Source organism: Symsagittifera roscoffensis, chromosome 9 (assembly GCF_963678635.1).
Source record: "Symsagittifera roscoffensis chromosome 9, txSymRosc1.1, whole genome shotgun sequence".
NCBI classification, from domain to species: Eukaryota; Metazoa; Xenacoelomorpha; order Acoela; family Convolutidae; genus Symsagittifera; species Symsagittifera roscoffensis.
The window spans coordinates 35,822,639-35,847,713 of NC_087070.1; the positions used below are offsets into that span (position 1 = coordinate 35,822,639).

Below are 25,075 nucleotides of genomic sequence, written 5' to 3' on the forward strand. Positions count from 1 at the left end.
TTTAACCCTTCTAGAACTTTGTTGGGTTGTGTAAGAGGCTTCTTTTGATATGTATTTCTTATCAATTAACAAAATAATTTCAGCGTAATTCTTCATTTACTGAAAAATGACAAATTTTTGGTTGAGAATTTCGAAGAAAAAATTTCTTCATTTTAATTCTGATGGATTTCTAAGCAAGTTTTGTTCTCTTCAGTTTTTGTCTAATCTTAAACCAATTTGAGAAAAACGTGTTTGAAAGCTCAAGGTTTACTAATTTTGTCCGGATAATTTAAATCAGCACTGTACGAACGTTCTGAAAAAAACGAAAGTGTAAAAATCGTGCAGGAATAAATTATGCGCATTGTTATGCAGAAATTTATAACACTCATAGCTTAAGCGCGACTAATTTGTCCCAAAATTTATCTTCTTGATTTCTGATTGGTTGAAATTTGAGCCAACAAATTTATAGATTGATTGTTTACTGTTCAAGCAGCATAAACTCAAGCTGCAGAATAGTGACCGACGCAGCCGCGCCAACGTGTTGCGAGCTTGCCAACAGAGGGCAGGACTCTATACGAAATTTAGAGCCGGTTATCGCCGCGAAGCGGCGTAGCGCGCCCACCGGCGAACTTACACCGAGACTCGGCTAATTTAGTCATTTGACCCATTGAAAAGATCTAAGACGAGACTCGAGTTACACTGTTCTGATAAAATTGACTGATGCTTAAGAAAACTGTATCATATGATAATTTTTGATTTGATTCGAATTTCTGGAAGTTTTCTAAACCCCAATAGAAACGATAACGGTCACCGGAAGTATTTAAGTGGCTCGGACTCGGGTCGAGCTCGCATGGCGCGCCCTTAAGCGTAACCAAGAAAATTGCCAAGAGCGAAGAGTTTATGCAGTTTGTACCCACTTAGCTAGTTTCAGTGTAACTGCTTTGCGCGTTTTTGGGGCCTTTGTGTGGTCCCAAAACAGAATTGTTTCTTCAAATTTATTGTTGCTAATGTATCTTTTCAGATTGCCTTTGATTGCATAATAGCTGTTGACTAATTGGTTATTTTATGAAATTTAGTTCAAAGAGATAAACAGATGACTTCTCAGAAAGAACTGTTCCGTGATTTAATGAATAATGGAACTTTATTGGTTACGAATTCCCAAACTTTGACTGAAGACTTGGCAGAACTGAAGTTCATTCTGGCCAAAGATCTGGTCACTTCCAAAAGCAGCGTTCCCAAGAAGTATTTAGAGTTCATTGAGAGCCATTTGAAGAAGCAATTATTTTTGGACGTGGAAGATTGTTATAAACTGATCACGAAATATTTCACTTGTGAGTTTTTTGGCAACAAAGATGACGTGAAAAACATGCTTGAAAATCACCAACAAAAAACAGACCTCGCTAATGCGGTCACGCAGTACTATTTCTCGGAGCAAACTTTCAGACTTCTCGCGGTTCGAGATTTCTTGATTTTAAGATGCCAAAATAAGGATGATATCGGAACCGATAGCCGAAAAGTGACTTACATAGAACAATGTCTATCTCTATACAAAGAATCGGTTAAATCTTTTTGTGAAATAGCAAATGACGATTTGATGCTACAGTTGGATCATGCGTGGAGCCGGTATGTTAACGATTGGTATATATTGGCTCAGATTATGATTTTTGCTTCTGTTGAGCGAAACTTAACTCTAGCTCAACTAACCGAAATGATGGAGATATGTGATTCTATTATGATAGAATTGCAGCCTTTAGTCTACAAAGCTTCTCCTAGATTTGCTCAGTTTTTTGAAGATTTATTGAAACTGTTTTCCATCATATTTCTCAAAAATTTCGGCCTTGATTCAATTTTTGAGTCAGTTGATGAGCAAAATAACTTGGGCAATGCATCTCATTTTGTACAAAAAGAATCGCCCCATGCTCTGAATAAGTTTTCATCCTTACTTCTCAGAAACTGTGCTTCATTGCCGATTGTAGGACTTGCGTGGTTTGTTGTCAGAAGTTCCTCAAAAACTATTAGCGAAAGTGACGAAAAAGTTGGCCGTATTTCTCTACAGCGTAATGCCATTGAACTAATGAGGAAACAGCTGATTTCTGACGAGATTTCAAATCCTATTATTTCGAAGATCTATTCAAGATGTCTATTCTTGATGTTAAGAAGTCTGTTAACTAAATTTGAAGTCGAAAGTTTGTTTGACAAAACATCAACCTTGCTCGAGATTCTTGGGAAGCTGTTACGAACGGAAGAAAATGCTGTTTCATTTTTCTTGGATCTTGAATTAAACGCGACTGCTAATGTTGGATTTAATTCAACTTTTCTGTCACTGGTTTACAATTTCCCGAACTCGGCAGCTCAGTTATTTTCTACTCTGGCCGATGCCTGTCACCCGTTTTCACACGTGAAGATTTATAACCTAGTTAGTGGGCTAAATGTCGATGAAGGTCAAAGGGCAGCCGTAGATGATTTATCTATCAACGGTTGGATGTTTGCAAAAACGTGTATAGCCCAATTTTTATCTCCGATGTCTGTTTACAACGAATCAGGCCTGAATGAAGTAGAATTGATCGCGAATATCGTGCAAATGGTCGACCGGTTATTGGATTGTGGTCTATCTTTACAACCCGCAATCACGCAGATCTTAGAACTCTTGCCTCAATTAGTTTGTAATCTCATCAATTCGTTTTCGTGCGCGGAGTTTGTCCAAGTTGAAAAAACAATCACGTGTAGTGCCAGTTGTCTGAAGCCTTTGATGAAAATACGACCCGAATTAGTCATAGACGAGTTAAGACAATGCGAAATATTCCCGAAAATTCAGTCTAAATTATTTATGTCCGGAAATTCCCCCCTAAAGTGGGATAGTATTGAGTTGAGTCGAAGCTTGTTTACCGATACTCTATTTCCGAATGAGATTAAGTTGGGCGGAAAGTTTTCAGGAACTGCAACCTTGTTTGAACTAATGGAACTGGGGTCAATTAGCCTATTGGAATGTTGTGATAACCAAGTTGAGGTAGTGAAGTTCTTTATCATAAATGCGCAGTTAGTAACGCGAGTTATTTTACCCCATATTTGCTGCGACCCTTTCTTCAGAATTAAAAGTTCGGTGTCATTAATAAACCAATGTGTGAAATCATTGCTTGACAGTCTGAGAGTTCTAGAAAATTCTCGACTTGATATTGCTGAGATTTATTCAGCCGAAGTTTGCCATATGGTATTGTTCACATCATTTGGGTCGTGTCTAGCGGAAATTTTAAAACTGGGAAACGAATTTGTGACATTAAATCTGAACAATCAACTCATAACTTCGACTCATTGTGGAATCGGGACAGAACTTGTGAGCGTCATTAACAACGTGTTGGAGTTAATTGTGCATACTTGGAACTCGAATCAAAGAAATGAACAGCTAACTTCAATCGAGGTCAAGTTATTTCACGAAAGTGAAGGTTTGGGTTTTAAAAAACTAGTGTCGTTTATTTTTCACCAATTAGATTGTAATCTGCCATCAATCTCCTGTAAATTGTTAAAACTGTTTGCAGCAAATGCGAACTCTTCATTGTTTACGTTTCTGCACGACTTGAAGGAACCAATTCGCGATCAGTTCAGTCGAGTTTTGAGCAAGAAAACCGAAAATGATTTGCTCAAAAGTGCCATTTTGCAAGTTATGACTTGCAGCGTTGAAAGTCAGCCAGCTTTGCTAGACTTCCTGATAAATATGGATTGTGCTACAAAACAGCTGCAGCAGCCTTCGGTGTTAACACCAATTTTGAATATTCTCTTTGAAAATTGTGATAACTTGGGCCCGAAATCTTTCATTCCGCAATATTTTGTTCACATTGTCGAGTTAGTTCACGTGTTGTGGACTGAGAGCGATGCTCAAATTCAAGTTCAAGATTATATGAAGTCGCAAGACAAATTTTGGGAAAGTCTGCTCAAAATTTTAAAGTGCAGTAAAGACCCGATGAATGAAAAGATAGTTGTTTGCGCAACCCGCGTGATGAAAATTTCTGCAATTGAATTGCGGAACCTTCCTGTTGGAAATATGCAAACGGATCATTTCAAAATGGAAGTTACTGAATTTTTAAAAGATGGGTTTTGGTTTTCTTGGTTCGAACACGCCTTTAAAATTGCCAATAGTCTAAAATTGAAATCAGAAAATGCTTCGAAAAGTTTTCGAGATGCTGAAAAGTCGTTTCGGGTTTTGTGCAATTTGGTTTCAGCGATGAGACAATTTTTGACTTCAATTTTAAATAGAACTGAATCCTCAAAACTGTTTCGACAAGTTGACAAGAAGGAAATTAGGAAGGCTTTAACGTTAAGTTTGGAAGCGATTCAAATTTTGCTAGAAATGCTCCGAGAAAAATCAGATTTTGAAGATGTAGACCATGAAATTGAATTAAATTTGACAGAAGATATCATAAGTGTTTGGTCGATTATTGTATTGAACTTGATCCAACAACCGGACGTAAAAACGCCCGAAAACTTGGAAAAAATTTGCGAAATTTTACGAATATCTTCGATATTGAATAGCTTCAATTTCTACGAAAAATTCAATGTTTCGATGTTTTCGTGCTTGACTTTCATAATGCAAGAAGAATCAGCGTCAAAAATCCAAAGAGACTCGCTGGTCACATTAATGATTGCATCGGCAAATCACTTGTTAAAGTCAACGATTTCAACAGTTTCTGCTGATGGTGAAATATCGCCTATGTGTGATGTGGCCATTTCAATGCTCTCAGTTTTGTTTCTAAGAGTGCCTTCCGTTGATCAGTTCTTAAAGCAAATCAGTCAGCTGAATTTGATATCAACTATGATTTCGCTTCTTAAATTTGCAGCCAATAGACAGGGCAATAGATCACAACTCGCCTCAAGTGTATTGGCTTTTTTCGTGCATCTCAGCTCATATAAATCGTCAGCTGAATTTTTGGTTAAGTGTAATATGCACCAAGAATTGTGCTTAACCTTGCTTAATGTAAGCAGACAATTTGACCCAGAAGCAAAAGAAACATATAGTGCAAAACAAAATGGGAACAAAAATGGAGCCAATGCGAGTTCGACCGATAGTTTCAATTGTTTTTCATCGATGATGGTTCTTTCAGCTAACCTATTAGTGCATGCCGAGTCAGCCTATCTGGAACAGTCCTTAGACATTGTCAGTTGCTTTGAACAAAGAATTGTTCACAACTTTTCGGCTCTCTATTTCAACCAATCAGAATACTTTCTCAACGAGCTGCTGTCAGTTCTGCAGTTCATACAGGAACTGAGCACCTACATGAAAGTTTGGAGATACAAACTGAAAGATAATTTTGACGTTATAACAAAAAGCATGGCGACAGCCTGTCAAACGTGTATTGCCTTATTGATTCGCCCTAAATATTTCCAGTACCTGTTGACTCATGGGTCGCATCCAAGCGATAGGCGACGTTTAAGTACCTCAGAATCCCCCAGTATGTCGGGCGACTCCTTGGCCCGAGGATTGAGTACGAAGAAATGGACACCGACAGTGGACTCGACCCCGGCTATGAGTGGAGGAAGCTCCTCCTTGTCCAGACAAAGAAGTCTGAGCTCGACCATTTTGACAACCGGTTAGTAGCTGCTACTTAACATCCATGTTTTTCTTTTTACTACGAGTTATTATATTAACTGCTCCATGTCCTGGCTCAATGTTAAAAATGTTTTAGCGATTTTTTATTTTGACAGGAACCTCATTTACTCTTGAAGACGCACATCTCAGTGGCGACGAACTGATCGAAAAGCAAAGAAAGCTCCTGGAGATCGTAACCTTCGTCTTAATTTCTTTCAATCACATGACCCTACCGATTCCCCAGTCTTGTCTATTAGTAGCATGTACTCCAGATCTCACCCAGTTCCCGGTTCTTCTAGATGCCTCCTTTTCCAGTCCCTCGATCGAGTCCGCCAGTGTGCCGTGTTTGGGCACCTTGTTGTCCTGTTGCAATTATGCAGTTGGTCTGTTGATCGCAAGGACAGATGTTGGCAAGTCTCCGAGAAGAGTGCTAGAATCGCCGGGTTTGTTTTTGAAGATTGCGATATGTTCATTTCGAACCATCTGATGGCTGCGAAATAATTAGAAATTTAAAGTTGCGGTTTCTTCTGCTGTAAGAGCGAAGTTTTCTTATGTTCTGTAAGCACATGTCATTAGGAAACTAACAGAAAAAATGTTTCTCTTTGTTTTTCGATGTGATCATGATTGATCAATCTATCTATCTATCTATCTATCTATCTATCTATCTATCTATCTATCTATCTATCTATCTATCTATCTATCTATCTCTATCTATCTATCTATCTCTATCTATTATTTAATTGTCGTTTCATGTGGCACATGTTTAAGAAGTCCCTATGTTGACATGTTTAAGAGAACTCTATCTTTGCATGTTTAAACTTTTCAACGTATTATTTTTTGCATGTTTAACGAAAGTGTTTTGCACGTTAAAGCTGTATCGTATATTGAAACGCTTAGGAAGTTTCATTTAGCACAATTTTAAGAAGTCCTTATGCTGGTCTTTTAAAAGGCCAAAACATGCAAGTGTTGAAAAGCTTACTTAAGTCAGCGTTTCAAAATCTGATGGAGCTCGAATGCTTTAAAATTTAAAATTCCTTTATTCGCAACCTAAAACTATCACAGTTTTTGTTTCAGTTTACTTAAATAATTTTGAATTTCGCAACCCCACAGTGGTGTGCTATCAGGGTACCCTCAAGGCCTGTAAATCTAGCGTCCAAGTATGACTGCTCAAATCCTTATGGTTTTCGATATAGGGCGTTTTTTATGATTTTTCATTCTTTTTTTTTCAAAAAATTTAGATATAAAAAAACTAACCGAACTTGATTTTCTCCACCCTTTAGTGGGGTCCTATCGGGGTACACTCCAGAGCTGCAAATCTAGCGTCAATCTATGACTGCTCAAATCCTTATGGTTTTCGAGATATAGCGTTTTTTATGATTTTTTTTTTCAAAAAACTTTGATATAAAAAAAACTAACCGAACTTGAATTTCTCAACCCTATAGTGGGGTGCTATCGGGGTACCCTCGGGGGCTGCAAATCTAGTGTCAAAGTATGACTGCTCAAATCCCTATGGTTTTCGAGATAGAGCTTTTTTATGATTTTTCATTTTTTCTCAAAAACTTAGATACAAAAAAAACTAACCGAATTTGATTTTAATTTTTCTCAACCCTATAGTGGGGACTATCAGTGTACCCTCAAGGGCTAAAAATCTAGCGTCCAACTATGACTGCTCAAATCCTTATGGTTTTCGAGATATAGCGTTTTTTATGATTTTTTTTCCAAAAAACTTAGAAATAAAAAAACTAACCAAACTTGATTTTCTCAAACCTATAGTGGGATCCTATCGGGGTAAACTCCAGAGCTGCAAATCTAGCGTCCAAGTATGACTGCTCAAATACTTATGGTTTTCGAGATTTGACGTTTTTTATGATTTTTTTTTTTCATAAACTAAGATTTAAAAAAAACTAACCGACTTTGAGTTTTTCATTCCTGAAGTGGTGTGCTATCGGGGTACAATCAAAGGCTCTGAATCTTGCGTTGAAGTATGACTGCTTAAATTGTTATATTTTTCTAGATATGGCGTTTTTAAAAAATTTTTCATTTTTTTTTCAAAAAATTTAGATAAAAAAAACTAACCACTAACCAAACTTGAACTTCTCAACCCTATAGTGGTGTCCTATCATGGTACACTCCAGAGCTGCAAATCTAGCGTCAAACTATGACTGCTCAAATCCTTATGGTTTTCGAGATATAGCGTTTTTTATGATTTTTTTTTTTCAAAAAACTTTGATATAAAAAAAACTAACCGAACTTGAATTTCTCAACCCTATAGTGGGGTGCTATCGGGGTACCCTCGGGGGCTGCAAATCTAGTGTCCAAGTATGACTGCTCAAATCCTTATGGTTTTCGAGGTATGGCAGTTTTTTATGATTCTTTTTTTTCAAAAAACTTAGATATGAAAAACTAACGGAACTTGATTTTCTCAACCCTATAGTAGGGTCCTATCAGGGTACACTGCAGAGTTGAAAACCTAGCGTCAAAGTATGACTGCTCAAATCCCTATGGTTTTCGAGATAGAGCTTTTTTTATGATTTTTCATTTTTTCTCAAAAAACTTAGATACAAAAAAAAACTAACCGAATTTGATTTTAATTTTTCTCAACCCTATGGTGGGGACTATCAGTGTACCCTCAAGGGCTAAAAATCTAGCGTCCAACTATGACTGCTCAAATCCTTATGGTTTTCGAGATATAGCGTTTTTTATGATTTTTTTTCCAAAAAACTTAGATATAAAAAAACTAACCAAACCTGATTTTCTCAAACCTATAGTAGGGTCCTATCAGGGTACACTGCAGAGTTGAAAACCTAGCGTCAAAGTATGACTGCTCAAATCCCTATGGTTTTCGAGATAGAGCTTTTTTTTATGATTTTTCATTTTTTCTCAAAAAACTTAGATATAAAAAAAAACTAACCGAATTTGATTTTAGATTTTCTCAACCCTATAGTGGGGACTATCAGTGTACCCTCAAGGGCTAAAAATCTAGCGTCTAACTATGACTGCTCAAATCCTTATGGTTTTCGAGATATAGCGTTTTTTATGATTTTTTTTCCAAAAAACTTAGATATAAAAAAACTAACCAAACTTGATTTTCTCAAACTATAGTAGGGTCTTATCAGGGTACACTGCAGAGTTGAAAACCTAGCGTCAAAGTATGACTGCTCAAATCCCTATGGTTTTCGAGATAGAGCTTTTTTTATGATTTTTCATTTTTTCTCAAAAAACTTAGATATAAAAAAAACTAACCGAATTTGATTTTAGACTTTCTCAACCCTATAGTGGGGACTATCAGTGTACCCTCAAGGGCTAAAAATCTAGCGTCCAACTATGGATGCTCAAATCCCTATGGTTTTCGAGATAGAGCTTTTTTATGATTTTTCATTTTTTCTCAAAAAACTTAGATATAAAAAAAAACTAACCGAATTTGATTTTAGATTTTCTCAACCCTATAGTAGGATCCTATCAGGGTACACTGCAGAGTTGAAAACCTAGCGTCAAAGTACGACTGCTCAAATCCCTATGGTTTTCGAGATAGAGCTTTTTTATGATTTTTCATTTTTTCTCAAAAAACTTAGATACAAAAAAAAACTAACCGAATTTGATTTTAATTTTTCTCAACCCTATAGTGGGGACTATCAGTGTACCCTCAAGGGCTAAAAATCTAGCGTCCAACTATGACTGCTCAAATCCTTATGGTTTTCGAGATATAGCGTTTTTTATGATTTTTTTTCCAAAAAACTTAGATATAAAAAAACTAACCAAACTTGATTTTCTCAAACCTATAGTAGGGTCCTATCAGGGTACACTGCAGAGTTGAAAACCTAGCGTCAAAGTATGACTGCTCAAATCCCTATGGTTTTCGAGATAGAGCTTTTTTTATGATTTTTCATTTTTTCTCAAAAAACTTAGATACAAAAAAAAACTAACCGAATTTGATTTTAATTTTTCTCAACCCTATGGTGGGGACTATCAGTGTACCCTCAAGGGCTAAAAATCTAGCGTCCAACTATGACTGCTCAAATCCTTATGGTTTTCGAGATATAGCGTTTTTTCTGATTTTTTTTCCAAAAAACTTAGATATAAAAAAACTAACCAAACTTGATTTTCTCAAACCTATAATGGGTTCCTATCGGGGTAAACTCCAGAGCTGCAAATCTAGCGTCCAAGTATGACTGCTCAAATACTTATGGTTTTCGAGATTTGACGTTTTTTATGATATTTTTTTTTTCATAAACTAAGATTTAAAAAAACTAACCGACTTTGAGTTTTTCATTCCTGAAGTGGTGTGCTATCGGGGTACAATCAAAGGCTCTGAATCTTGCGTTGAAGTATGACTGCTTAAATTGTTATACTTTTCTAGATATGCGTTTTTTAAAATTTTTTCATTTTTTTTCAAAAAATTTAGATGAAAAAAACTAACCACTAACCAAACTTGAACTTCTCAACCCTATAGTGGAGTCCTATCATGGTACACTCCAGAGCTGCAAATCTAGCGTCAAACTATGACTGCTCAAATCCTTATGGTTTTCGAGATATAGCGTTTTTTATGATTTTTTTTTTCAAAAAACTTTGATATAAAAAAAACTAACCGAACTTGAATTTCTCAACCCTATAGTGGGGTGCTATCGGGGTACCCTCGGGGGCTGCAAATCTAGTGTCCAAGTATGACTGCTCAAATCCTTATGGTTTTCGAGGTATGGCAGTTTTTTATGATTCTTTTTTTTTTCAAAAAACTTAGATATGAAAAACTAACGGAACTTGATTTTCTCAACCCTATAGTAGGGTCCTATCAGGGTACACTGCAGAGTTGAAAACCTGGCGTCAAAGTATGACTGCTCAAATCCCTATGGTTTTCGAGATAGAGCTTTTTTATGATTTTTCATTTTTTCTCAAAAAACTTAGATATAAAAAAAAACTAACCGAATTTGATTTTAGATTTTCTCAACCCTATAGTGGGGACTATCAGTGTACCCTCAAGGGCTAAAAATCTAGCGTCCAACTATGACTGCTCAAATCCTTATGGTTTTCGAGATATAGCGTTTTTTATGATTTTTTTTCCAAAAAACGTAGATATAAAAAAACTAACCAAACTTGATTTTCTCAAACCTATAGTAGGGTCCTATCAGGGTACACTGCAGAGTTGAAAACCTAGCGTCAAAGTATGACTGCTCAAATCCCTATGGTTTTCGAGATAGAGCTTTTTTTATCATTTTTCATTTTTTCTCAAAAAACTTAGATATAAAAAAAAACTAACCGAATTTGATTTTAGATTTTTCAACCCTATAGTGGCGACTATCAGTGTACCCTCAAGGGCTAAAAATCTAGCGTCTAACTATGACTGCTCAAATCCTTATGGTTTTCGAGATATAGCGTTTTTTATGATTTTTTTTTCAAAAAAACTTAGATATAAAAAAACTAACCAAACTTGATTTTCTCAAACCTATAGTAGGGTCCTATCAGGGTACACTGCAGAGTTGAAAACCTAGCGTCAAAGTATGACTGCTCAAATCCCTATGGTTTTCGAGATAGAGCTTTTTTTATGATTTTTCATTTTTTCTCAAAAAACCTAAATATCAAAAAAACTAACCGAATTTGATTTTAGACTTTCTCAACCCTATAGTGGGGACTATCAGTGTACCCTCAAGGGCTAAAAATCTAGCGTCCAACTATGACTGCTCAAATCCCTATGGTTTTCGAGATAGAGCTTTTTTTATGATTTTTCATTTTTTCTCAAAAAAACTTAGATATAAAAAAAAAACTAACCGAATTTGATTTTAGATTTTCTCAACCCTATAGTGGGGACTATCAGTGTACTCTCAGGGGCTAAAAATCTAGCGTCCAACTATGACTGCTCAAATCCTTATGGTTTTCGAGATATAGCGTTTTTTATGATTTTTTTTCCAAAAAACTTAGATATAAAAAAACTAACCAAACTTGATTTTCTCAAACCTATAGTAGGGTCCTATCAGGGTACACTGCAGAGTTGAAAACCTAGCGTCAAAGTATGACTGCTCAAATCCCTATGGTTTTCGAGATGGAGCTTTTTTTATGATTTTTCATTTTTTCTCAAAAAACTTAGATATAAAAAAAAACTAACCGAATTTGATTTTAGATTTTTCAACCCTATAGTGGGGACTATCAGTGTACCCTCAAGGGCTAAAAATCTAGCGTCTAACTATGACTGCTCAAATCCTTATGGTTTTCGAGATATAGCGTTTTTTATGATTTTTTTTTCAAAAAAAACTTAGATATAAAAAAACTAACCAAACTTGATTTTCTCAAACCTATAGTAGGGTCCTATCAGGGTACACTGCAGAGTTGAAAACCTAGCGTCAAAGTATGACTGCTCAAATCCCTATGGTTTTCGAGATAGAGCTTTTTTTATGATTTTTCATTTTTTCTCAAAAAACTTAGATATCAAAAAAACTAACCGAATTTGATTTTAGACTTTCTCAACCCTATAGTGGGGACTATCAGTGTACCCTCAAGGGCTAAAAATCTGGCGTCCAACTATGACTGCTCAAATCCCTATGGTTTTCGAGATAGAGCTTTTTTTATGATTTTTCATTTTTTCTCAAAAAACTTAGATATAAAAGAAAACTAACCGAATTTGATTTTAGATTTTTCAACCCTATAGTGGGGACTATCAGTGTACCCTCAAGGGCTAAAAATCTAGCGTCTAACTATGACTGCTCAAATCCTTATGGTTTTCGAGATATAGCGTTTTTTATGATTTTTTTTTCAAAAAAACTTAGATATAAAAAAACTAACCAAACTTGATTTTCTCAAACCTATAGTAGGGTCCTATCAGGGTACACTGCAGAGTTGAAAACCTAGCGTCAAAGTATGACTGCTCAAATCCCTATGGTTTTCGAGATAGAGCTTTTTTTATGATTTTTCATTTTTTCTCAAAAAACTTAGATATCAAAAAAACTAACCGAATTTGATTTTATACTTTCTCAACCCTATAGTGGGGACTATCAGTGTACCCTCAAGGGCTAAAAATCTAGCGTCCAACTATGACTGCTCAAATCCCTATGGTTTTCGAGATAGAGCTTTTTTTATGATTTTTCATTTTTTCTCAAAAAACTTAGATATAAAAAAAAACTAACCGAATTTGATTTTAGATTTTCTCAACCCTATAGTGGGGACTATCAGTGTACTCTCAGGGGCTAAAAATCTAGCGTCCAACTATGACTGCTCAAATCCTTATGGTTTTTTCGCGATAGAGCTTTTTTATGATTTTTCATTTTTTCTCAAAAAACTTAGATATAAAAAAAAACTAACCGAATTTGATTTTAGATTTTCTCAACCCTATAGTGGGGACTATCAGTGTACCCTCATGGGCTAAAAATCTAGCGTCCAACTATGACTGCTCAAATCCTTATGGTTTTCGAGATATAGCGTTTTTTATGATTTTTTTTCCAAAAAACTTAGATATAAAAAAACTAACCAAACTTGATTTTCTCAAACCTATAATGGGTTTCTATCGGGGTACACTCCAGAGCTGCAAATCTAGCGTCCAAGTATGACTGCTCAAATCTGTTTGGTTTTCGAGATATTGCGTTTTTTATGATTTTTTGTTTTTTTTCCCCAAAAAGTTAGATATAAAAAAATGTACCGAACTTGAATTTCTCAACCCTATAGTGAGGTGCTGTCAGGGTACCTTCAGGGGTTGCAAATCTGGCGTCCAAGTATGATGCTCAATTCTTTTATTTTTCGAGAAATTTGTTTTGTCATTTTTCTGAAGTATGGTTTTGTAGCACCGGAGGTGCGATTGACGCGCTAGTTAGAAATTATAATTTGTATTTAAGACTCTTTAAAATGCTGATTGTCTTATATTGTCCTTTGTTTTGACGAAGTCAAATTGTTAGTAATCAACTTATAGCAAATCATGTTATAACTTAACGATTTTACCGGTTTTTCTTGAGAATTAATATGAGAAAATTTATGTCACGAATAATTTGAATGTTTCAGGAGCAGCGTCTCGTCAGCTTATGCCTCGTCAATGTATATTCCTCATGCTTGAAAACGCAGCTCTACTTCTCATGTCTCAGTCCAGTCTCATAATTCAACAGTTCGACAACGGGACTCGCGATCCGACAGACGGACACAAACGCGACACAGCTAAGCAAGTTTTCATCCGGGACGTCGCGAGTGAGCTCGAAACATTTATAACTTCGATCAGCCGCTACTTTCACAGAACTGGTATCTCGATTCCGCCTCTGAATAGCTCAAAGGGAGGACCGCAAAGTAGTCCAGGATCCCAACTGTTCGGCAGTGACTCGCAAGGGTGTGCAAAGAGTGATTTGGGTTCATCGGGAACTTCAAGTAGAAATTACGCAAGTAGCAATGTGGAATTGACTGTGTATTATATCGTTGAATTATTTTTGAACAGATGTCTGAAAAATAGCTCAAGTGGTTGACTAAGTTTGTCAAAAACTGTGTGTTATGCTCTGCGTTGCTTGTCTATATGCTGTGAAGTGTTAATGACTTTTCTTGATTGGACCGTTTAACAATAAATTATTTCAACTTTTTTTCTGTCATAATATAGATCGTCATATGCAGATTTAGGTGGGGGGGGGGGGGTGAAAATACTGAAAGTTTATGGAGCTCGCAAAGGGAAAAGGCATTTAAATGCTGGAGTTTTAGTCAAGAAGAGGTTCTATTCAAAAAATCTTTTCCGTTCTTTCGAAATTTGTTCTTTGGAAATTTATATCCAAGGCTGTTAGTATTTCTATTTCTCTAATAGAGTAAACTCGGTGTTAGGAAACTCCGGTGCTTAGATTCAATTAATACTGTTTTTCAGACTTCGTAATGACAGCCGCTGAACAGAAAACGACGCCAGTTGTAGTAGCGGCTAAAACAGCAGCTGCGCCCAAAAAAGCGACAGTCGGCGACAAACTCAAGTGGCCCTTATTCTACACTGCGTGGTTGGGGGGTTACTACCATCTCCTTTTGTCAATCCATCATCAGAAACACAAATTCGGAACCCCTTGGGGTAGAACTGCGATAGTCATGGGCACAATATTCACTCTGGGAGCGGCCAAGAATTTCATCTCGCCTCCTAAACAAGATTAAACACACCCACTAGCACTAACATGACTGTTTTGAGATCAAATTCAATCAAGGTTGAAAACAAACTGATAAAATGGATAGACACTGATGCTGTATATTAACTAAAACTTTACTGCGAGTTGAAATTTTCTAACGAAGTAAATATACGAGATTGAAGGGATTTATATCTTAATTTTTTGGAAGCCCAGGTGCATGTTTGCCAATTATTTGTTCCGATCACTGAAGGTGGGGAGAAACTTTGTCTTTGGGTGTGTTTTGTTTTTTAACGTTTTTTTGCCACGCAAAATCAGATAAACAAGTTGTCGGAATAGATGGAGTGGTTCATCATATTAAAGTTCCTTCAGTTGTGTTTCGAACAATTTTCAAAAAAGTTTGCTCAGTGACGAGAAAACCGGTTGGATATTTTTGATCCTTGGTCTAATTTCGAGCGAATAAAAGAACGAGCAAGCTTAGAGTTGGAGAATAAGCTATTATTTAAGCTATAAAAACTGTTTTACTCTAGTAGTGCTATTTTTGGAAATTTTTTCATGATTTTATCTATCTATACATCTATCTATCTATAGATTTTTTAATTGGCGTTTCATTTGAGAAATTTTTTGGAAGTTTATATGTTGACATATTTAAGAAGTCCCTATGTTGACTTATTTAAGCTTTTTGGATGCATTATTTTTTGAACGATTTTTTTGAACGATCGTATATTGTTACGCTTAAGAAATTTCATTTGGCACATGTTTAAGAAGTCGCTATGTTGGTCTGATAAATGGTGAAAACATTTCGGGTTGAAATGTTTATTCAAGTCGACGGTTTTAAATCTGTTTTAGGGCGAATGCATTAACTCTACATTTTTCCTATGTTCGCAATGTGAATCTATCAAATTTTGTTTCAGTTTTTTTAACTAAATGTTAATTTTTTAACATTTTAGTGGGTTGCTGGCGGGGAACACTCAGGGGTTGCATATATGGCGTCCAACTGTGACTGCCCAATTCATTAATAATTTTTTAGATTTTTTTTCAAATAACAGCAGATATGAAATAAAGTAAACGAACTTGAAATTCTCAACCCTATCGTGGGATGCTGTAAGAATTCACTCAGGAGTTGCAAATCTGGCTTCCAAGTATGACTGCTCATTTCCTTCTGGTTTTAGTGATATGGCGTTTTTTGTGATTTCATTTTTTTTTTCAAAAAACTTAGTTATAAAACAAAACTAAGCGAATTTAAGTTTCGCAACCCTCTAGTGGCGTGCGATCAGGGAACACTCAGGGGTTGCAAATCTGAATTTTAAAGATGGCTGCTCAAGTTTTTTGTTTTTCGAGATTTGGCGTTTTTTTACGATTTTCAATTTTTTGTTTGGTATAGAAAAAACTGGGCGAATTCTTATTTCTCAACTCTTAGGCGGGATATAAAATATAGTAACCGATTTTGAAATTCTCAACCCTTTAGTGGGGGTACTGTCAGATAACAGTCAGGAGTTGGAAATCTGGTTTTCAAGTAAGACTGCTCGAATGCTTTTGGTTTTTGAGATATGGCACTTTTATGATTTTTAAAAAAAATTTTCCAAAAACGTAGATAAAAAAATTTTCAATCGAACTTGAATTGCTCAACCCTATAGCTGGGTGCTGTCGGGGTACACTCAGGGGTTCCCACCAAATTTGACTGCGCAGTATCTTTAGGTTCCCGAGTTGTGGCGTTTTTTGTGACTTTTCGATTTTTCTTTCAAAAAACTAACCTCTCTTGAAAATTTTTTGTTGGGTTTTTTCAGGGTACTTTCAGGGAGTACTGTCAGAGTAAAAATGAAGGGGTGTTGTCAGGCCTCTATCTTTGTTTGTCAGCGTACAAATCAGGGGTTACTGTCAAGACCTATATTTTGCTGCTCAAACCTTCTTTGTGTCCTTTCTTTCTTCAATCTTTTTTTAAAAGAACTTCGATTTAGAAACAAATCTGAAAAAAACTTAGGTTTATAACTCGAAGCTCTTGCCCCTGTGGTGGGAAGCTGCCAAGGAACAATATAGGGTAGCAAATCCGCCCTTTAATTTTATCTGCTCAAATCGTTTCGGTCTTCGAGAAAAAGCGTTTTTTATGAAAATGAAACCCCCTGATAGATGAGCCCAGTTTATCTTAACGGTTGCCTTAAAATAGGGTCACTAAAATATCGCCGTTATAGCACATGTTTTAGGAAGCTGTTTTTTACGTTCGACGATCTATTTGAAGCACCGTAGGTGCGACTCATGCGCTTTTTTTTCAATTGATTTCTACTCATTTTTCGATAAAAAAATTTGGCGAATATGCTTAAGTAAATATTCCTATCTATATGCCGAAGTTCTTGGCTTTCATTCAGATCTTCTAATCAAGCAGTGGAAAAAACGACCCAAATAAAATAAAACCGTTTGTTTTGCACAGCAACAGGATATCCGTGAGTCATATTGATCCGTTGTCGGAAAAATATGCCATTTCGCGAAAGCTGAAATCGCGTTGAAGGTTTTTCTCACATATTCGATGGCAGTTCTCGTATAAGTGGGTACTATACTTGTTTTTCTACCGTTAAACTATTTAAGTTCCTCAACTGCACTTTAAAGCTTGCTTGCAGTTTCATCGCTCGAGAAATTTTCTTAGCTTATTGATTGCTGAAGCAAGCTTTAAATTTGTGCGAATCAATTCACGATAAAATATTTAGATTTATTTCATGAGTTGCATCGCTTGAATGGCTTGCTCAGAAAAAGTAATTTTTCGAATCGATTTGAGGTATGAATTATTTTTAAAAACTTAAAACTTTAATTTAAATTTTGCAAACAGAGTTATTATATGGAATCACTCAAGTTATTCAAGTTTCAGTGCTTGAATAGCTTGCTGATTGCTCAATAAAACCAATTTTTGGGACTTGATTGATTAATTTATACGGGCCTTGCTATCCTATATACCAAATGAATGACAGAAAAACTAATGTCACTTTAGCTGCCATAATGCGCAATGCTTTAAGACCGACCGTCAAGTTCAACGTTTACAAAGTTAGTATAAGCTCAGCTTCACTAAAAAGAATATTCTGAATTTAGCATGCTCTAGAAGATTGTTTTGCAAAACCATTGCTTCAGACAAGATCAACTTGAATCATTTTCAAGGCTAGACATATCCACTTAATGCTCTCTGATTTTTCTATCACCATTTTTTAAATTCAATTTCTGGAACCATTAAAGTAAATAAATAATATTCTCTTTTTGTAGTGAACAGAGCCCAAATATCATTTGAGATCTGCGCAGTTTTATTATTCAGAGGGTTTGAATGAGATTACCTTTCTAGAAAAATTTAGCTGCAGAAGTTTCAAGTTTTATTGGTTAAATCAAACTGAATCGAAATAAAATTGCGCTCCGTTGCTAGGAAATTTTGAACATTTTTTTTACTGACTAGTTTCTATTGTTTGCGTCTCTGCTGATTTTTTGAGTGCTCCGTTATCACATCTCTTGTTCGTAACAGTCTTTAATTTCTTCTTTTTCTACAGACTTCACTTTCGGATAGCTTATCAAGGCTATCCTCTATTAGTAATATGTCACTTAGACTTTAATCTCTTCAGATGCATATTAGGCTCGTGCTGGGGTCCCCTTGGTGTTAAGATGTAAAAAACATAATTACTAGTACTATAGTTTTATTGCAAAACCAACCAACTGATCTTGATGTTGGTGGTATGATTTTGTGTCGTTATACAGTAATCTCAAAATAAGCGAACAAATAGAATAAACATTAATCGTATGACAATTTATCTAATTCATCACAGTTCAACTATACGCCTTCAGCATTTAAAGTTCAAATTCCTGTCATTTGTACCACATGTCACACTACCACCCTTTAAGAAACTTTCCCGCTTTTTGGTTTTAGGTATTCCAGAGTCTCTATAGAAAATGCGCATCACTTCATTTTCACGCTTCAGTGTTCAAAATCTCAGATCTTCTCGTTAACATGTTCATCTAGTAACAACTGATAAGGGCAACTCTACATACATTAACTGATTCATCTTTTTTCTCAACGCTTTTCGTTTATCCTCGAACAGGGGAGATTCTGATTCGCCCACGAAATTAGAAATTAATCGCCATATCTATAGAAACCAAACCCAAACAAAAATTCGCATATAAATAACTGTTCGTTCTGAGCGTCCATGATTTCGATCAATAATTAATTCTCATTTCCAAAGATATTCGCCTGCTAGGTGTTCCGGTCACTCATCCTTCGAGCAACTACTGAATAAATCTCCAACTATTTCTCTTTTGGGTTTTTCCAGTGCAGATACAAATTTTTCTCTTAGATTTTTGAATTTCCATCGATCAAAAGTAAGATCTCTCATGAATAGAAACTGTTGCGCGAATTCGTGACATCTCCAGCTTGTCCTATCGCCATGTCGGATAGCTTATTAAAGCTATCCCATTCCTATCACCATGTCGGATAGCTTTTTAAGGCTATCCTCTATCAGTAATATGTCACTTAGACTTTAATCTCTTCAGATGCATATTAGGCTCGTGCTGGGGTCCCCTTGGTGTTAAGATGAAAAAAACATAATTACTAGTACTGTAGTTTTATTGCAAAACCAACCAACTGATCTTGATGTTGGTGGTATGATTTTGTGTCGTTATACAGTAATCTCAAAATAAGCGAACAAATAGAATAAAAATTAATCGTATGACAATTTATCTAATTCATCACAGTTCAACTATACGCCTTCAGCATTTATTCAAAGTTCAAATTCCTGACATTTGTACTAAATGTCACATTCATTCCTCAACTAGGGGAATGCTCTCCTCTCGGGTGCTCCTTTGCAGGTTCGGCTATGGCGCGACATGTTGGTTGCTGCCAACGGTTTCTCGCATTTCGGGCAAAGGAGATGTGTGCTTTGAAGATACCCTTGCTGGTTTTTTTTGTGGAATATGTCAAGTCAGAGCAGTTTTTTCTATGGCTTGCTCTAGGTTGTTCCAATTTTCTGCTCTCCTGTGCACGCGTTGGTGTAATTTTTTATTGTTGGGTCTGTTTTCAATGTGCGCAGCCAGTTCACGCAGATGAAGTCCACCGGCGTTTGTACGTTTTTTTTGGCAATATCTACATGTATCAGATTTTTTTCTGGAAGACGATGTCGTTTCTGTTTGCCAGGGCTTCGGTAGATTGTGTTTTTTGTTGCCACTATTTGTCTATGTATTGCATTCGTTTATTCAGTTGCACATTTTTCTATCTTCTGTTCTGTTAGCCGATCCAGGTCTGAAGTGTCTAATACCGCTTCCTTGAGTAGTTGTTATATGCCAATTTTGACAATTGACAACCATCTTAGATGACTTCAACTTTTCACATGTAATCAGGAAAACTCCGGGAAAGAAATTGAAAACCAGAACTCAGCAAATACAAAATTGGGAAAAATGCAAAACTGAATTACCAAACACGTGCAACCAACTAATTTATAATCAAATCAAAAGTTCAAAGCAAGAAAGACTCAAGTACACCGTGTAAACTAGAAAAGAGTACATTTTCGTTTTCTATACTAGTGTTTGCAAGTATTGTACTGAGTTGTTGGTCTTAGTTTGTCCCTCAGTTGACAGTTTGTGTGGCGAGGAACCGTTTTGCTATTATCATAGTATAATATGTCGAATAGCACCTGAGAGTTAAGACAGCCCTCTCTGAATTCGCTTTCAGCGGAGCAACTTATTTTTTGACCAATCAGTTACAGTATAGTTTTACTGCATGAGAGGTTTTCGTCTACGTCGTATCATTCAACTCCAATTTTTGCCTAAAATCTTTTCAATAGACACTTTTTTTGGTGTACTTAATTGGATCTAGGTTGTTTCTGGCGAGGTAAGGTAGCGTATGTTCATTAAAGAAATTTAGGTTGATCAAATTGATTTTCTGATCTCTTTTGAAAACTCTATTAGTCACTGACGCTAACCTGTAAACCTTTTCTGCGCCGTAAGCGATAGTTCAAAAACACTGTCCCAAAATGCGTTTTCGGGTATTTTTGGAAAGTTTTGACCCAGAAACTACGTTTTTTTTCGGCTCCCCTAAGTTTAGTTATCATTAGCACCGAATGCACTTTAAGAAAATTTTTTGGGGCTGGCCTGACGAAAGTGGATGACATCAAGTAGTACCATCAATTGGTGAAAATTAGTAGTACCAATAGGCATGTTATGAGTAAAAAGAGATAACTCGAATATTTTTGAGTCTTAACTAAAAGGTATGATTTCTTTCGTCACTTTTTGCTGTTCATCATTGCAGTTTCTACCTAATTGAATTGCCCTCTACTTAAATTATTAAAAATTTACAAGAAAAAATTACAAAATATGAAGTTTTTGGTTTTTTAAATTGTTCGCTTTATTTTTAAGTCTTTTTTACTGAAATCATTGTAATCAGGACATTTGGAAATAGTTGCACAGCAACCGGCTGCGCCAGTTTTTCTAAAAATTTTGATCAACATTTTTTGGTTACGTTTGTTCACAAGTAATTTTTGATTCGAGCTCCACTAGGATAGACGCACGTTGCTTAATGAGAAATTAAAAAGAAAAATGCAGCTTAGAAATAATAAAAAAGAAAACTGCAGCTTAGAAATAAAAAAGTATGTACTTCAGTCTGAACCATGATTAAAGTAATATCAAAGAACATTGCCGTCAGCCAGCAGAGCGTACGGCTTAAAATTAATCATCTGGTTATATGGATTCCTACTTCAACCGCCGGTAAGTAAAATTGCAAATAATTTTGCTTTTTCCTTCCCCCGCCTCACTATTTTTGGTGTAACGAGCATCAATATTTTAGTGTAACGAGTGGTTTTACAAGGTTGATTATGAAGACCAAATATTTTTTATGGCCTAATTAGTCTGCATGTCAGTTTTCATAACAGTCGGACTATGTGAACAATAAATTTACTTGTAAAAAGTTGTCTGTGGGGGAGGGGAGGGGGAAATAAAGCCGAAATATTTTGCCTTATGTCAAATAGAGACAGAAAGAAGCAGGAAAGTAATATATGTTCGCTGTGCAAGTTGAACAGAAGTTTTGGAGAAATTTGCGGCGTTTGATTGGTTTTAACTTGAAATGGCAAAAAATTAGCTATTATTGGCTCCTGCTTTTATTTAGGAATATACTGAAAATTATTCTTGTCAAATTTATTCAACCATAGCTTTGGCTCGTAATAGTTTGAAGGCGTCTGGGCTTTGGTTAGCTTAGACAAGTTCACCGAGTAAATTGCAGCGCACGTGTGATATGAACCCTCAAAACACCACAACACGCTTTTCTTCAGCAGCTTTTGGTGGTGAATACCATTTCGAGGCTCTTTTTACTTTCCCCCACCTCACATAAGCATTATTTTTATGGTGGAACGAGGGGTTTTCCAAGGTCAAATATGCACACCAAATATGTTTATCATGGCCTAATTATTCTGCTTGCCAATGATTGTTAACTATCGGACAATGTGAACGGCAAGTTTGCTTAAAATTTTGGCTCTTTTCAAGTTTCCCACCCCTCTCGTAAAGTTACAAAATAAAATTGTTCAAAAATAGTTCACATGGCAATTTGCATGTAATAAATGTTAAAATTTGTTCACTTGCCCACGCTAACACGTTTTATGGCAGTTTATAAAAAACTTTCAATTACAGAAAAAAGCAAAGGGAGCGAGGAACTGGAAAAGGACCGTAAAGTTTTGCAGTTAAGAGAAAAGGAAAAAGAGCCCGTTTCGATAATTTGTTCTAATTGACAAAATATGAATTTTTTTTAGTTTATTTAGATTATTTTCTTTTTGAAAGTTGACATTCGCGCTGTGTTTTAATTCATTATGAAGTCACTCTTATCTTACTGTTCCGATTTTCGGGGTGGTTTTTTCAGACCACTTTTACAAAACTCTGGATCCTCAGGGGATCGATCTTTTGATCTGAATGCTGCCAGCCGAGTGTGCACACCACTATGGTAACCTGCCATTAGTATGTTTAAAACAGCTTGTTTTATTATCTAGCACTACAAAATGGTTCTAAATTGAATTGAAGCAGCTAATTGGTTATATTAACTCAATACACGACTCAAATTGCAACACTTAATTTTTGACATTGTATATCTAAAATTCATAGTTTTGCCCATATATAATCTACCAAAACTTATTCGAGACCAATGAAAGGGCAAGCGGAACATTCAGGAGTTTGTCCTGAAACGAGCAGTCTTGTTTTTCTGTATATAAGTGCAAAGTGGGGGAATCAGCGTATGTTTAACCAGGACAAAAGTATCCTGAAGTTTTAAACTAGGTTGTTGTCGACGTATGTTTGCACCATTTGGTCCCGTAATGAACATCGCAATGCTTGATCTCATTCATGCAAATCTTTTAAGTAATTTTTTAAAGAGTGCCGAGGTTTTGATTACAATAATTAAGTTATAAAAAAAATTGGCTGGAAAAATAGTGCAAGTGTAAATGATAGAGTTCATTTTTTAAAACAAATATTTGAGTTGTGCATAAACTACTAAATATCTACTGGATGTTTATTGTTCTTTGTATCGAAAATATTCATGCTTCGCGTCTGTGTTTATTCATGAGGTAGTATTATAAGGTACAAAATAATTGATCAATTTTGCATAAAGTTTTTTGATACAGCTGATGTGGTCACTCGTGATCGTTAGTTCTGCCACAATTGTTTTACACTTGCGAGTGCAATTGTATCGGAATCGGTAACTTGTCTTTTTCCTAAACAACTCTTACATATCTGCATGAAATTTAACTTGCTTTGTTATTGATTCTAACCAACTTCCAGGTTCGCTACCACTTGGCCTAGATGTAGGAGCGGTCACTGTGCAGCCTGAAGTCTGGGGTTCGACTCCCGGCCGGACCTTGTTTTCAGTATGCATGAAATTGGAAACTTTACCGGTAAAAATTGAAATAGTAGTGTTTGTCTGCTCAAATTTTGTCGGCATAGCTTTTTTTTTATCACGGTCGTTTGTGCTGTAGGCAAGTTTCATTGCTCTTGCAAGTGTTGCTCATTGCATTTTCAGGTGGGACTCAAAGTTTTTTTATAAAATCAATTTGTTTTTATTTCAACCGGTGTCTGCTCAAATATTGTCGGCTTTGTTTCCGCTTCAAAAATTTTTTTTGTTGTTAATACTTATTAAACTGCATTGCTTGGCAAGACTGCCTAGAAGGAATTTTTTTGAGACATTAGAAAAAAAATTTCAACTTTCTTTTTTTGAAAACTATGTTTTTTATGTTTGTTATATCGCAAGTAAGCGAAACTCCGCTTCGCCTCTGTGTAATTTAAAACCGGAGAGTATGATGTATTGTAGGTAACTTTTTTTTCGAAAAAGGATATACATTTTTTGCACGATTCGGATTTCTAGATTTGCAATTACTAAGTTTTGTCGGCTAAATTGAAAAACATTAGAGGTGCATCTTAACAACGGTTGAAAATGACCCAAATGGGTTTGTGCACATTATGATTAATTACGCTTGCGACTAGCAAGAGTTGTGAAACCTCTCTTGAGCTCAATTAACACTTCTCGCCGAGTCAGTTTCGTTTTAATTTCAGATCAATAATGGCATTAAGTGACGGAATCACAATACCAGGTAATGTCAAATGTCACATTTTCTCAACAATAGTTTGTTACTGTACGAGTTTTTGATTATAACATATTACTAGTTACTTTCTTGGTCATCTGAAAATTTCAGCTCTGATGTTTTCCCTTAGAAGTTGTAAGAACTTATTGCTCGTTTAGCTTCTTAAAATGTAGCTTCTCGTAGTTCAGAATCATTGTTTTTTCAGTTCCGTCAAGATTAATTTTTTTTTTCACGGGTCTGTCGTTTTTCAGGTTCACTCGAGTACCAAGTGCAGATTAAAGAAAACAGTAGTGATGCTAAATCTGGTGATGACGTCATTACCGAGGAGAGACTGCAGGCCGCTTTTCAGCTGATGAGGGAACTCATTCCCCAGATGGGAGTGCATAAGGCCCTGTTTGAGTTGATCTTCTCCGAGCTACACAGTAAGCATCCATTTTTCTTATTTAGCTCAATTATAGTTGTATAATACCCTGATTTGTAAAAAGAACTTTTGCAAATCAAGTACTTATTTTATCCCTGAAAAATCAGTTTGAAAATATCAATTACTAATTTTCTTACCTGGTATGGGAGGGGTATTGCTGCTGGCGGTGATGCTAATGCTGCCAAATGTTCAGTCTTAGGTGGGATTTGATCTCGTATGCCAGAACATCTGAATGGCATAATCATAGAAACTAACTATAATCCTTTAATTCTCCAATGATCTGACTGCAATTTTAATTTTCTTTTCATATTTTTGAGTAATCAAGTTTTCATACAAATAATGTATATGTCTAATATAGGATCGTATAGCATCGAGCTGAGTAATTTATATAGAAGAAAAATAACTCTGGTTTTCGCAAGTGTAAAAAACTTTGTAAAATATTGAAATAGTAAAGAAATATTGGGAGCCAATGTCATATCCTTTG

The 25,075-nt window shown here is 35.8% G+C and overlaps 2 protein-coding genes across 2 annotated transcripts in view; both read left to right on the forward strand.

Moving 5' to 3' along the window:
• The window catches only part of LOC134853869 (uncharacterized), a 224,251-nt gene that overhangs the window by 166,861 nt on the left and 32,315 nt on the right, over positions 1-25,075 (forward strand). The window contains exons 2-3 of the mRNA XM_063869821.1: positions 24,140-24,179; positions 24,422-24,592. Of these exons, the coding sequence (XP_063725891.1) occupies positions 24,149-24,179; positions 24,422-24,592 (202 nt within the window). The 5' untranslated portion in view covers positions 24,140-24,148. The remainder of the gene's footprint in view (positions 1-24,139; positions 24,180-24,421; positions 24,593-25,075) is intronic.
• Positions 728-14,065, forward strand: LOC134854004 (nucleoporin NUP188-like). Its single transcript, XM_063870063.1, has 3 exons — positions 728-5,558; positions 5,674-6,000; positions 13,532-14,065. Exons 1-3 carry the CDS (start codon positions 1,073-1,075, stop codon positions 13,978-13,980), a joined length of 5,262 nt encoding a protein of 1,753 aa, XP_063726133.1. The 5' UTR covers positions 728-1,072; the 3' UTR covers positions 13,981-14,065.

Bases quoted from the DNA above. Each gene is read 5' to 3' on its own strand.
- LOC134854004 (XM_063870063.1), top strand. From the start codon at position 1,073: ATGACTTCTCAGAAAGAACTGTTCCGTGATTTAATGAATAATGGAACT. The intron at 5,559-5,673 runs GTTAGTAGCTGC...TTATTTTGACAG, and splicing joins CTCGACCATTTTGACAACCG to GAACCTCATTTACTCTTGAA. The intron at 6,001-13,531 runs GTTTGTTTTTGA...TGAATGTTTCAG, and splicing joins AAGAGTGCTAGAATCGCCGG to GAGCAGCGTCTCGTCAGCTT.